Source organism: Platalea leucorodia (genome assembly GCF_965183815.1).
Source record: "Platalea leucorodia genome assembly, chromosome: 5".
Taxonomy (NCBI): Eukaryota; Metazoa; Chordata; class Aves; order Pelecaniformes; family Threskiornithidae; genus Platalea; species Platalea leucorodia.
Window position 1 is genome coordinate 65,974,215 of NC_138827.1, and position 14,448 is coordinate 65,988,662.

The 14,448-nt window shown below is 41.4% G+C and overlaps 1 protein-coding gene across 1 annotated transcript in view; it reads left to right on the forward strand.

Moving 5' to 3' along the window:
- The first annotated feature begins 13 nt into the window (after positions 1 to 13).
- The window catches only part of ITGAV (integrin subunit alpha V), a 50,651-nt gene continuing 36,216 nt past the window's right edge, over positions 14 to 14,448 (forward strand). The window contains exons 1-2 of the mRNA XM_082313135.1: positions 14 to 166; positions 4,681 to 4,808. Of these exons, the coding sequence (XP_082169261.1) occupies positions 15 to 166; positions 4,681 to 4,808 (280 nt within the window). The 5' untranslated portion in view covers position 14. The remainder of the gene's footprint in view (positions 167 to 4,680; positions 4,809 to 14,448) is intronic.

Sequence of the window (14,448 nt, forward strand, 5' to 3'; positions counted from 1 at the left end):
GCCCCGCCGAGGCCATGGCGCGGCTGTGGCTGCTGGTGCTGCTGGGCGGCGCGCTGGCCCCGGGCGGCGCCTTCAACCTGGACGCGGAGCACCCGGCCGTCTACTCGGGCGCGGAGGGCAGCTACTTCGGCTTCGCCGTGGACTTCTTCGCTCCCGACCCATCCTCGTAAGTGCCCCGCCCCGTCCTGCCCCGCGGAGCCGCTCCCGGCCCGGCCCGGCCGGCCGGCGTCCGCCGGCGCTGCCGCTCCGCGGGGCGGGGGGTCCGGCCCGGCGGCTCCTTGCTTTGCTCCGCGCCGCTCCGCTCCGGCCGAGGGCGGCGTTGCCCCGGCGAGGGGCGAGAGCGCGGCGCGGCCGGAGGAGGCGGGCGATGCGGGGGCCGGGAGGAGGGCGCCGTGTCAGCAGCCCAGCCGCTGCCGCTGGCTCGCCGTGCGGGCTGCGGGGGGAGCTGACGCCAGGGCGGCTCTGGGAAGAGAAGCGATTAATTGATGGGAGGCGTTTGCTCGGCCCGGGCGGGTGGATGGGGAGCGCCGGGACGGAGCCGCGCCGCGCCTGCCCCCGGCCGGGCGGGCGGCGCCGGCGGCAGCGGGGCCCGCGGGGCGGGCGGGTCTCTGCAGCGGGACCCCCGCGCCCCCCTGGGCCCGCGAACCCGGCGGCACCTCCTCCCCCTCTGGGACGGCCCTGGCTGCCGGCACCCTTTTACCGGGAAGCAAAACCTGGTTTCGTGCGGTCGGTAGGCTCTGACCCGGCACAAGCTTTGCACGGCTGGGTTTGCCGCATAGCTCGACCAGTCTGCGGTTTGTGCGAACAACGGTGATAATAAAGACAGTATAGAAAGATGAAGGTATGCTCTTGTGCTTCATTACGTCTCGCGCCTGGGGTTTTGCCCCATGAAATTTCAGAAGTTTTGCCCTTCTCTTTTTTGACTGCTCTTTGCAGAAGTGCCGGGTTTGAGTTGTGCTGTATCGCAAAACTGCTGAGGAGTCTAGAGAAGAAAAAGTTCCCTGTGAATACCCCCGCATCTGCTTCCTGAACGTGTTCTCGTTTCATGTTAAACGAAAATTGGGCAATGCGCCGTAGCTGGTTAGCTGCTCTGTTTCAGCCTTTCGAATAGTCGCGTCACTAACTTTCAAAGTCGTCGTGTTGCCGTAGTGAATTCATCTTTTTCTCAAGTGCAGGCTACATGAAGATCCAGCTTTTGCCACTTTTTTCCCCTCCTTTCCCATCTTAAGAAAGGGCTGGAAAAGCTGCTGGCTTTGGCCATGCTGAGGAGATTTTTCTCTTTCTCTTGATCTTTAGCTCATAAAACTTTATAAACAAGTTCTATAGCTATTGAGCAAGTCTTTTTGCAGTACCTCAGCTAGCCTTGTTTGCATTTCTTTATTGCCTGCAAATACTGGAAGTCATCCTGTCTTAACTTGCGTGTGTTGCAACATCTTTCTCTGCTATCTTAATCCTGTAAGTCTTAGTACTAAAAGAAAAAAGCTTCTATTTCTGTCCCTCCCTTTATTTTTAAGTCAGCGTGTGTGGCTGCAGAGTTATTGGGAGACTGGTAAATGCATATAGTAAACTTTCTTTCTTGCTTTCCGATAAGGAATTGTGTGACCCAGCTCTTGTTGAAATCACTATTTGGAGCCTTTCCATTATTTTTAGAATAACTATTGACCGCAGAGTGCATGGCTGTAAAAGAAAACAGTCTTGGCTTTTTTTTTTTTTTTTTTTTGAGCTTTGAACACTAGTGATTTTCAGACAGCATGGAAGACTCCTTCAGATTTTTAAGGGAATTGTCTCCTCAGTTTTTAGCTGTGGTTAGAAGTTAGCCTGTGTCTGCTAAGCTAAAGTCTAGTACTGCACTTTATCTTAAATTTAAAGCTTTATCTTAAATTTAACCAAGTAGCTATGCAACTTCTACATGAACAGGCTCTTAATGGTGCTAAATTTTGAGTTTATGCCTATGGAGACTGATCTTTTTGCCTATTGAAATAGCCAGAAATACTGGTATGCAGCGTCCTCCAGACATAGGCCCGCGTCTTCCCCGTTGTTGAAGAAGGATCAGCACAGACACGATGCAGTCTGGAATGCCTGCAGATTCCCTCAAGCCGTTGGAGGGGAAGGAAAGGTAGCGATGAACAGCGAGCTCAGCGATGTTGGCAGTTAAATGCTAGGTAGAAAACTGAGTGAACGGTTGTGCAGTATGACTAGCAAAAGGTCTTTAGTAAAATGAGCCTTGTTTTGTGGTTTCTATTGAGTCTGGTGTGTCACTTGGCTCCTACAGCTTTGTTGTTGCTTTGGTGAATTTCTATTTATCGTCTGTTCTTTACATGAGCACTAGAGATTAAGTAAATTTAGTTGAGCTAAAGCTATTTGGATTGACTAGCCTGACAACAAAGGAGTATAATTAGTTCTTGAACCCTCAAGCTGCTGTTTCATAGTCTATTTTGACCTGCTAGATACCAAAATAAAGCATATTTAGAAGTCCGGTATGAAAGACCTATTCCAGGAGTCAAAGTGATAGTCTTGTATCAGGGTGCTATGTGGTGCCTGACAGAGGGTGTAACTATAACACCAAGTGACCGAACACAACTTTATAAAAACTGAAAAAGGTTTCTCATACACGCTCTGTTTTTAAAAGAATTGCATTTGATAGTCTGTCTTCCAGTATACAAGTACATGGAAATACCAGTTTCCCTTCATTGGCCCATGGCAAAGCCCTGGCAAGTGGTTACTCCTGGAAGTGCGCCTACTGAAGTTGAACTGCTGAGGGTGTCAATGCACTCCCAGTCTTGGCCGCAGCATTGTGTTGGGAAAGATGGCTGCATCATGTAGGAGATAGGCAGTATGAACGCATAGCTGGTATATTCCCATGGAAATAACGATTTTTCCTCTATTCCCCCTTTCCAAAAGTCTGTGGACTAGAGACTTCTTTGTATTTAGGTAATTTGTACATTATTATAAGACCAATGACAAAATCTGCTCGTTGGGTCTATGGTGATAAAAATGCATTTTTTTTGCTGTGGGAAAAGAGGTGACTAAACCTTTGTGGAGTCCCGTAACGATTCCTTTATTGGTAATCTTGTTAATAAACTTCATCACAAAGATTATCTTAAGAAAGATTTAAAATACATGTTTAGAATGGGAACGATTTATTTTTTAAACAAGTATTTAATTTGGGGGCTTCTCAATAGCTAGGTATACAAGAGTAAAGTGGGAAGCAAGCTACCACTTGTTTAATAGATTGTAATTATAATAATTAATGTGTTTCTTTACTTGGCATTATGATGTTTATTTTTAAGCATTTCTGTTATGCCCAGAGAGAACATTTTAAGTTGATTAAATCATTTCAAATTCTTGTTCTTGGAATCTAGAGAGTCTATGAATGGCAACTAAGGAAAACAAATGGATTGCCTGCTAGCTTGGGTTTTCTATCAGGGTCCACACCAGGAAATTTTTAGCGTTCTGAAAATTCACCTGGGTAGAAAACTAGTAGCTTATGTTGGTCTTCATATGGAGTTGAGCTTTGATGATGTTAGCTCTGTACTAAAGTGAAGTCTGGAAGATGACTTGAAAACCAGAGCAAGTTTGATAAGTCTGGATCTGCCTGCCTGCAGACATTCTCTCCAACCAGTCTTGCACCTTGTTCAGCTAACCCAATTTCAAACCTAAATTACTGTAATGCCTGATATGGGATGATAAGATTTGCTCTTGCAAGCTATAGTCTCTCTTAAACAGTCTAAATGGAAACAACAGACAAGATTCTGATGAAAAGAAGCATTTAGTTTTACGTCTCCTATGTGTCTTTGTCTATATTTCAAATTGACTTTCTCAGGAAAGTGCTGATGAGTCAGGTGTGTCTCAGAGGTGTTGGAGTTCCTGGAAGATGTTAATAACCTTGTTGGAAGATGCCAAGAACCTTGTTTGGTCTGGCTTTTTATTCGGTCTGTTTCTGGCTTCACAACTTCTGAATTTTACCACCTGAAGAGGCATAATTTCATGGCAGTTCCTGCTCAGAGTGCACTTAACATGTTCATATAGGCAGAGATTTACAAAAGCACATCAGATCTTAATAAGAAAATGATGACGGTGTAATGAATTTCAGTAAAGATTCATTAATGTACAAACCTGTGGTTGACAGTCACTTGGGTACTTGGAGATTTCTTTTAGAAGAGCATTTGCTAATACTAGGCTGACTCGCTACTTAGTACCTTCTGAGCTCAGAAGCACTACTGTTTTGTTTATATATTGTTTCCATTCTTGACTGACTGACTTGAATTACTCTTACGTACAAAATTAACCAAAAATTATGCCAGCCGATGACTTTCTTAAATTACAGAAGTGCATGGTTATGTTCCGCTGCATACATACTTTTTTTTTTCCTTTCAAAAATATGTATGAAATGTTTGTCTCATTTTAAATATAATTTTAAGTAGAACAGAATACTTTAATTTTCTCTTCTTTTGTCTCTTCTTTTTGGTAATTGTTTTTTTGCCTGCTTTTGCTTGCAGAAAAGAGGGACCCAAGACCTAAAACCTAATGTGAATTTCTCTGAAACTCAAGGTAGTTCTAGTCAGATTTAGATTTGAATGGGCAAGGCTTTTGCTTTATTAACTCTTAAGATGTCGTATAGTAACAACGTCCGTGCCTTAGGTGTTGACACCTTTGTTTTATTTCTTCTTTTTGCTGCAGGATATTTCTTCTGGTGGGAGCTCCAAAAGCAAACACTACCCAGCACAACATCGTAGAAGGAGGCCAGGTGCTCAAGTGCAACTGGAATTCAAACAGAAACTGCCAGCCGATTGTATTTGACTCCACAGGTAACGTGTCGTTCGCCGTGGGGGGAGATGGGCTGCCTCTGCTCTAATCCTGGCGTGAGAGCACAGAAGGGATTCAGATTCACGTGGGGTTTCTTGATGGTCTGTGTGAATGCAGCCATTTTGGGACTGGCAACTAGTCAAGGCTTGTTGTTGTGTTTTTTTTTTTTTTCTTTTCCCTCTCTCTTTCCTCTTTTAGAATTCTGTTGTCCTTGGTATGTGCTGAAAGCCTGAGTGAGCATACATTATTCTTCTTTTGTTTTGACCTATTTATATTTGTCCTGTGTACTTTCCAGCAGTCCTAAAACATTTAGCAGCCTAATTCCCAGTAAACCCCAAGGGGTTTATTGCCTATTAAGAACACGGCATGTGAGAAAAGATACTTTCTAGTATCAGCAAAGGTGGTATAGGCAGAAATACGCAGAAGTTTAATCTGAAAGTGGGAGTATAAACTTCAAACTGTGGAAAAAATATATTTTTTTTATTTTTCCCCTCAGTATTTGTCTATAATATTAATATATTAATATAGTATTAATAGTATTTGTGACATTTATGATAGCAGCACTCAGGGTGCCTCAGGTCAGAGGCATTACTTAGCCATTTCTGAAGCATACTGAAGCTGAGCAGCAGCAATGCTGACATTAAGCATTTCACTCAGGCTTCATGCTCTGGTACACATAGTGATTTCCATAAGCTGTGGCAGGTCATATGAGCACGCGCTGCGTGTGCTTTCCTGCTTGAGCCATTCAGTGTTGAATCCTGTTTTCCACAGCGTGTTTCAGGCCAGCGGAAAAACCTTTCCATGTCATGGGAGTGGATTAGCAAGACCCATGTGGTAGGGCAGAGGAAACACCTGTGCTTTTAAGGTCTAGTTGGTTGTAATTCATTCTTGCCTTTGCTGGTATTTTGACTTGGTAATCTAAAGGCTATTAGATTTATGCAGCCTTCGTAGATCGCGTATGATACAGCGGAGAAGCTGCTCTTGCAATTCCATTGTCAAGGTATAGTGCAAAACGTGGGTGGTGGTCAGATTTCTGGAATCCCCATATATTTTTCTGAAAACTATTATGTTACCAGTTCTCTTGCAAAAAAAAAAAAAAAAAAAAAAAAAGTAGTACATAATGGTACATACAGAACCCCAGTCATCATCAGTCTCTTTACTTCACTCTACAGGAATGTTTCTGCCAGATTATTTAAGATCCCTAGTAAGCTGCAAAGTGACATTTTGTCTGCATCTATGTAAGACAGCAGAAATTGCTTCTATTTTTTTTTTTTTTTATTTTGGGCTTATTATTTACTAGAATACAAATGTGCTTTTTGTTTGTTTTTAAAGAAAGAATCTAGATGTCCCTAATTAATAATCACCCCTAATATAATAGCCAAAAAACTTCTGGTAGGGAAAGATGAGCCACATGCGTAGGTTCTAGGTGCATCTTCCAATGGGAATTGCAGTGCATTTGTCTGTTTATGCTGTGAACATTTGCTATAGGCTTTTCCGTGTGCCAGGCAGCGTAAACAGATACAGAGGCCGCACTGCTTTTCTGTGTGTCTGTGCTTAAGGTATATGCTACTGGTCAAACACACAGTGTTTTGCTTATAATTTGCTTTTAAGTAATGGGCATGTTAATTGCTTGAAATTTAACAGTAAAAACAGCAGGTCATAATGGCTTAAGAGGATTTCTTTCAGGCACATTTTAACTCATTCCAGCTTTGTGGTAATGAATTGGGAAATAATGCATTTGTCAATTATTCTCTGGGTGAAAAGGGGCATTGTATTTCAGCGTAATAAAATAATAAGTGCACTGAGACAAAATAAAATGTCGTCTTCTCCGTGCATAATACAATGGTTGATTCCCTACGTTACGATGACAGCGTCTTAACTGCCAACACAGTGTAAACCCCCGCTTCTGCCTGCCCCTACCTCGTAAGGTAACAGGGGTTAGGGAAGGCCTGTGATTCCCTTCGCAGCAAATGGGAAGCAGAAGATTTGCCCACGGACTTGTGGTGCTAATGCGAAGCTGCTTTTTGTAGACGACTAAATGCAACCTCTGCAAGGATTGAGGTTCATCCATCACTACTTCAACAATTGTGTAATATGATTTGTAACTCTGGCGGTATTGCTTAGCCCTGCAATGCAAGGCAGATTTTTATCCCCCCCCCCCCCCCGATTATTTAGCTGTTTTGTTAATGGAAAAAGCAGCACGGGTTCTGTATAATTAATTAGATGGGTTTCTTCGGAGTTCTTTTCTGATTGTTTACATCTAGTGAGAAATCTGACCTGTGAAAATAGTGAGAGCATTTGTACTGGTGCCTTTTCTCTGTTTACCTGTCGATGCCAAACTCATATGTGGAGCTGCAAAATTATAATTACTAGATGGCGTGCCCCTGTTCCTTTTCCTGTTTCCCTGTGCCAGATAGCATAGCTGGCAGATCCCGGACCACGTCAAGCCACTGCCTCTTGCACACAGTGCCTGAGAGCAAGGAAGAGGCTGTGTTTCTGTGCTGTGAACAGAGCAAGGGAATGGAGGAAAGAGCAAGTCTTGTTCTGACTGTGTGAGGTTGTGTTTGTCCGCTTGTCTCGTGGTTGTATCGCAAATAAATATGAGAGTAGGGTTTTACAGAGGTCCAGCAAGCAAGGGTTTTTTTTCCTCTCTCTCTTATTATTATTCTTTTCTTTTTAAACATTCCTTGTTTTTTAGGTAAGTTTTCCTCCAGCTTTACGGGTCCTTTTCTCTTCCCCATCCGCACAAAGGGCACACTGAGCTCAGCTGCACAGCAGTGGCTGCAGAGGATTGGGTTTTATTTTGTAACACTTGCTTTTGGCTTTAATATTGTATTAGCACAGAAGCGTGGTCATGTACATGAGAGAAGTGCAACAGATACTGCGTAGCCCAAGAGAGAAGGTACTAGCTGCTTTATGTTAGTCTTTGGGGGAGTTGTTCAAGCCCGTACCTTAAATACCAGCGTTGCTTGTTACTTGCATTCACCCTCAGCCCAGCTCCTCTGGAGGAAAGCGGTACGGAATTAAGCTGACGGTTCCAGTAGCACCAAATTTACTACTTTGTTTCTTCCTTCTTGTGTGTGACAATTCAGCTCTTTCAGGAGGGGAGCTGGGCAGTGCGAGTCCATTCGTGGGACTCGCATAGCTCTCATGCTGAAAATACATTTATTTCCTTCCCTTTCATGCCCTCCCCCCCAGCCCATAACATAAAAAAACCCTCATTAAAGCATATATTACATTCTTTTAAACTGCTGACTGAAAAAAAATGTTCTTTCACTGTTCCTACACAGCATATATTCTCATTTAAAACAGCAATATATTTGTGAAGAGGAAGGGGGATCTCCCCGTGTCCTAGATCTCCCAGCACGATGGTTACACTCGTGAAAATACACTAGAGAATATTCTGTATATATGTCTGCATGCATGTGTTTCTGTGCATGTTATACTAATTGCTTTTGACGTTCTGGTATACATGGTGGCTTTGGAAGGCAAAATGTTTATATCACACATTAACACTTCCCAAATGTAAAGATGCTTCTCTGTGGGACTTCTGAGCATTTCTGCATTGACATCAGTTGGCTTTGATTTAACATAGTTATGACTATGTGAAAATTGCATAACAAACGTGTGTGGTAGAAAATGCCCTCAAATTCAGGGGTGCGTATAGCTGTGCTGCATGTGCTTGTGTGTATTTGGCCAGAAAGTTAAAGTAAATTTTTTTAAAGGCTTTCAAGTATCATTAGGCATGCATTTCAGGTTGGCTTTTGCTCATTCTCAAGATAGTATATTCTTCAAAATTGTTGTAAGTGTAAACAATATTAGTAAATCCTTTTCTTTGCAAGATGTTTTATATTTCACATTCAAATTACCAAAACCCACAAGTTATAGGTCAAGGTGGGTAAATATTTGTCTTCATTCTTATCTGTTTTCCACACCAGACAATTTTGTGACTGAAAATTTTGTTTATTTTTTGTTTTAATCCATAGCAATAGGGGAATGTTCTGAATCTCATGAAGAAGAAAGGATCTTGGAAAGCAAATGGTGGAAAAACTGCTCTTAGAGCTTGCCAATCCCTACTACGATGCTTTTTACAAGACTGACTGGAGAGGTGGTTCCTCTCTTAGAAAGCTTAACAGTTGGCTTCATCTGCCAACTGCTTAGCAGCTTTTTCCAGGAAAAACATATTTCTTGTGGGTAAACTGTAAAAGGAATGCACTTAATATAGCAGTCCATTTTCTGTTTCTGATCAGTTTTGAGACAAAGGTCCAGAACCATTTGTTTTAAAGACGCATCTAATATCTCCCTCCCCTTTTCTCCTTCCACAGCATTCAGGGACTAGCACAGCAAAGCTTGCATAGGTAGTACCAAGTATTAGTGAAAGTATTTCCATAATCTTGCTCAGGGAAAAGATTCTTGAAAAGTTAAAGTTTTTTCTGCGAGTTATGTTTATTTTATATAGTTGTCCATTTTTTGTGTATGAAATTAAAGATGTTTTTTCTGTGCAAGAGGAGGATCAAAAGCTCACTGAGCCAGACAACAAAACCAGTGAGCAGAGGGGTGGTCAAATGTGCTTTTTAGGAAAAGCAACAAGTCATCTTTATGCTTTTATTTGTGTATTTTACAGTTTGGCATACATGGGGTAGCAGGGTGGATACACTTAGCTAATTGTCTGACATCTAGATAAATACCTCCGTTATTTGACCCTGGAATTTTAGAGAGCAGGATCGCTCTGAATTTTCATTCTGACAAACAAATTCTTCAGAGACCCATGTAACCAGTTGGCGTTAATCAGACTGTACACGTGTGAGCAACATGTAGCAAATTAATGTAAACCAAATGAGTTTCCTATGTGCTTGTTTTCCAAAAGGAAACAATCTTCATAATTATTCATGTTATTTTACTTTTCATCTCTGGGGTTCTAGCTCTTCATCAGTCAAGAATACTGGGAAGTGGGTTGGTAGAAGTAGCATTTCTTTGTGCTCCAATGGCTTTTTATAAAAATGTAACAAAACGGTTTTGTGATGATAAAGTTTCTCTTGCAAAAACCTGCCAGTTTTTTTTTAATGAAAACTTTGAGATATGTACCTGCTCCAGTACGGGATGCTTGAAAGCGCAGCTCTTTATGTCAGTATTAAAAAGTGCAGTACTGAGACCATTCCAAGAGCTTCTGCATTTAGAGTAATCTGATGAAATGCAGACAGCTCTGCGAACTGTTACAAAGGAAAATACACTCATAAAACAACTTTGAACTTCTATGCTAATGAATTGCAGATTTCTCGAGCAGATTTCGTTTTTAGCACAGAAAGATCTGCTTGCTCAGACAACGTATTGTTTTGCTCTTCTGAGAGGCGGTATAACAGAGCAACGCGCTGCCAAATCGTCATTCCTTCTTTTGGTAAAAGCTTTCCCTACTGCTTTCATTCTCCGTATCAGATCTCGGAATTCCAGGTTGGGGAAACTTGCAGAAGCTGTTGAATACCAAAAACGAAGAGCATCTCAGATGTTTTCAGCTCTGTGTGGCGTGTTTTTATTGCTTTGGAAAAAGAATTCAGTGTAGCCTCTGGCTGCATAAAGTTTTCTCACTTCGACAGTCGTACTGTCCCTCCTCTCCTCCCCTTCCCATGTGTTTTGACGCACCAGAGTAATTTTAGAGAAATGATTTGTTCTTAAATATTTTTATACGAAGTTCTTTTAAGACTGGTTATTTTGATCTGTGCTAAAAGAGGAGAAAGAAGCTTTTAAAAAGGAAAATACTTATAAAAATTCTCCTGATTTCTCCTTCTGTTTGCACGTTTGTTTTATTTTTTTCTGTCCCCAAGTGGGTGATTCTAGACAATAGGAGTCTTTGTTTGGAAGCCTAAACCACCAGTTTGGCATGCCTGTATCTAGCCATGACCTATTTAGTTTGTAGTGGGTATTTTAACTGCCTCGCGCAGCTTCGTGCTGTAGCATTGCACAGCGTAAGATCTGCTGATGTTGGGAAGTTATGCCTGGTGTGGGTGTCATGAGCTTATATTTGCCTTTTGGGGATTTTGATCATTTGGGCAAATGAGCCAGTTGTTCATAACTCCATCTTTTCCACTTACGGAATAAGGAGGATAAGGAAGTATGGGATAGGTCGGTATTTTGTGAAAATAACGTGCTTTAACACAGTACTGTGTTATTTTTGTCTGATTGTTTTATTAGTACTGGGGTGCAATCCGTATGGGGATTTCAATCTCGAAGGCTATCGATTTAGTCAACAACAAAGCAATAACTCTTGTGAAGACCATTCATTCATTTGTAGTAAAATGGATTGGTTTTTATCTCACTAAATCTATCACTACCTCAGTCCCATTGAAGTTTGGTTGTTACCCTTACTGTGTGTGCTGGTATAACCGCAGTTTGCATTGGGCTCTGGGTACTGCTCTGAATACAAAAGAGGGCGGCAGAATGTATAAAACCTCCTCCGCGTGTTGTTATAGCTGACAGTGGAAAAATGGTCATGCTTTTGTGATTAGGTAGACTCCTGCATGAATTCTGTTGGCTCTGTGTGTGTGTGTAGCTGGATCTCAACTGCATGACAAGTTGGAAAAAAAAGTGTCTGTCTTACATTAGGCAAAGGGAAAAGATGCTGCTGTTCCAGCATCGCCTGGGGAAAGAAGAGGATTCATAGCTCAGAAGAGGGAAGGAGAGTAGTGGGAAGCTCTGTATTCCTGTCTCCCTGAGTCATTAGCAAAACACTGTGGCTAAACCGAGGTTGCTAAACCATCAGTTGCCTTACAGCGCGAGGAGTTTCAGGTGAAGATAAGCTTGTACTCACTCGCTCTTGCCTCATTAAGGTTGAAAGTGCTGAGATTTTGGATGGAAGATAGCTAGCTGTATACCATGTAAAGTTCTCATACTATGGAAACAGGGGTCTTGTATATTTTTTGTCTTTTGGCTAGCTGCATAAAGTTTTCCTTTACCTAGATGGGGCAACGTCATTTACTTTTAATTGAGATGGTTACAGAGACGTTTATTTTAATGGAAATTCTGTGAATTGGGTGACTATTTAAATTTTACAACTTATGTATTCATAGTAGGCTGACAATCAACCAGGTTTCATCAGTTCACTGCCTCTTGACTCATGATCACCTCAGTTAAGTCTGGCACTCAGGATTGGGGCAAATGTTTTAGTTGTTTTCTCATTACCATGCAAGCAGGCGGGCTACAAGTTACGACTCTATCCGCTTACTCAACTGCGATCATTTTGCAGTAACACCATTGTTTCTGTAACTGATAACATTTACATTGGAAAAAGAAGGTGCCAACTATCCAAAGCTGATAGCCGAAAGATATTCAGCACTGAAAGAACTTTTGATCTTTTTATTATTATTTGGAAGGTGGCTTAGACTATTTTTTTTTTTTCTGCAATTTGTACTCCGCATCCCTCCACATCAGTTTCCATTTATAAATTTAAATCCCGTGTAGCACAGTAAAGTGACAGTGTTCCATTGGTCCAGCAGCAGCAACGCACCTATGTAATGGATTTTTAAAGCAATTCTGTTCCTGCCTTGACAACCCCATCACCCCACCTGGAAAGTACTTTGTGAGACAAAGCGCTGTTGACTTGGCATGTCAGCCCTTTTTCCCTAATGAAAGAGTTATGTAAAATCATCATGTGATGTCTACTACAATGAGAAGGAGCAAAGGAAAAACCACAGCATAAGCTGCCTTTACAGATACAAAATAATACCCTATGGTCAAATGACATAGTCCTGGAATTAACGACCCATCAAGTAGAAGTCCTCGTAGCGGCTGCATTTTAGTCTGACAAATAGCATTGTGTAAAAACTCTGAACGTTTTCTTGAATAAACCTAGTGAGAACATAGTTTGTATTGCCTAGATATATTTGTTTGAATGCCTATTTAAAATGTACATCATTGGCTTAGAGACGTTTCTAAGGTATTCTTGAGACACGGTAAATTGAAAATAATTTAGAAATACAAGAAAAACAGCAGTGGCTATAAGAACCGTTATAGCAGTGGCTGACTATATTACATCAAAACGTTGGTGTGGATTTATAAATCCCTGTATGTTTAAATCCTACCGGTATTACAGTTTGCTTCATTTAATGTAGGCACTGTTTTTAGAGAGTACGGGGGAAGGCTCTTTTTTTTTTAATAACTTTTTAATGAAAGTTCTACCATGATAAAATAATAATAAAGTCAGGGTCTTTATACTAAAACACAGAAGTGCTGAAGTCAGTCCTGTGTCTTCCCATGACAAATCTTACTTTACAGTATAGCTAAAACACCTTATTTAACTCTGATTTGCTTCAGTGAGGGCTCACATTTAAGGGTTCTTTGTTTGTTTTCCCCAGTCAGAAACACAAATGGTTTCTCATTTAACGCAAGGGGATTTTTGATGACAGGGTGTTTTCCAGATTTCCTCATAAAATTAGTTTCTCTTCTGGACCTGAGGGAAAGGCTCATAATCTATTTACACAGTGTTTTCCTGGGGAGAATTTTGAATGGGGGTGGGTAAATAAAGGTTACTTTTCTTCCTTAATAGGGAGTTAACATCAGATTTGACCTGTATTTAATGTTTGCAGTTTTTCATTTGAAAAGTTCGTGTTTCCAGTGTACGCGCTTTCTACTTGATGTAGTTTTTGTGTCTCAATGCACTTTCTGCTGTCACAGCCAGTCTCAGGCTGAACAGCAACCCCCTCTCCCCAAGACCCCCCCAGCCTTAGTTTTAGAGAACCTAGTGAAGCTTTGAACACAGGATAAACTCAATATAAAGCATCTTAACCTTGTAGCAGATGTTGGTTTATGTTATGTGCATCTGCACTGACTTTAGACAGTTGGCTAAGATGTTTCTAAAATATTTTTGCAATAGTAGCATGTTATAAATAAATGAAATTTATTTAGCCAAATTGCCTAATGGAGCACATTTTACTATGTGGTTGGGGTTTTTTTATGCATAAGAATTCCTAATTTATTATTTAGGCCTTCATAAATTGCGATGCTGGCTTCTGAAGCCATGACATTTGGAACATAATAAACTTGAGGTCATGTTCATTTGCTTTCTGATTTGGAGATCTGAGTTTTTTATATGCCAGCTTCTGACTAGATCTCAAAGCCTAGATGTTTACTTATTACAATAAAATTGAAGAGAGGTTTTCAATATTATCCTCAATTTAGAGCTGAATCAGGGCTTTTTCAGGACTGTAGAAAAAATAATTTTGCCCTCTGAAGACTGAGGGAGAGGTAGGTTTTTGTAGCTGCCATCCTGGAAACTCAGTCTTCCTTGGGCAGGGGCAGCGCCTGCAGCTCAAGAATGCACAGGGAAAAGGCAGAGAGGGGCTCTTTTGGCAGCATGAGCTGGTTAAACTACTGGTTCCCCTCCTCTCCAGTGCAGTCAACGTGGAGTTTATGGGTAGATGGCACCAGTAACCAGTAATGTCTTTTTTTTTTTAAATTGCTTTGTGCTGTCTCAGCTGGCTCATTCAGCTGAAACTTGAACTAATTTTCTTAATATCTGTGGTAAAATCGGATTGCTGATAATGCCAAATGGCTGCTTACCTGCTATTGCAACATGACCATTCCTTCTACGTGCTGCCTATTGTTTTAAACTTAAATGGGAAGTTTACATCCTCGGCACTTTTATAGTACCCA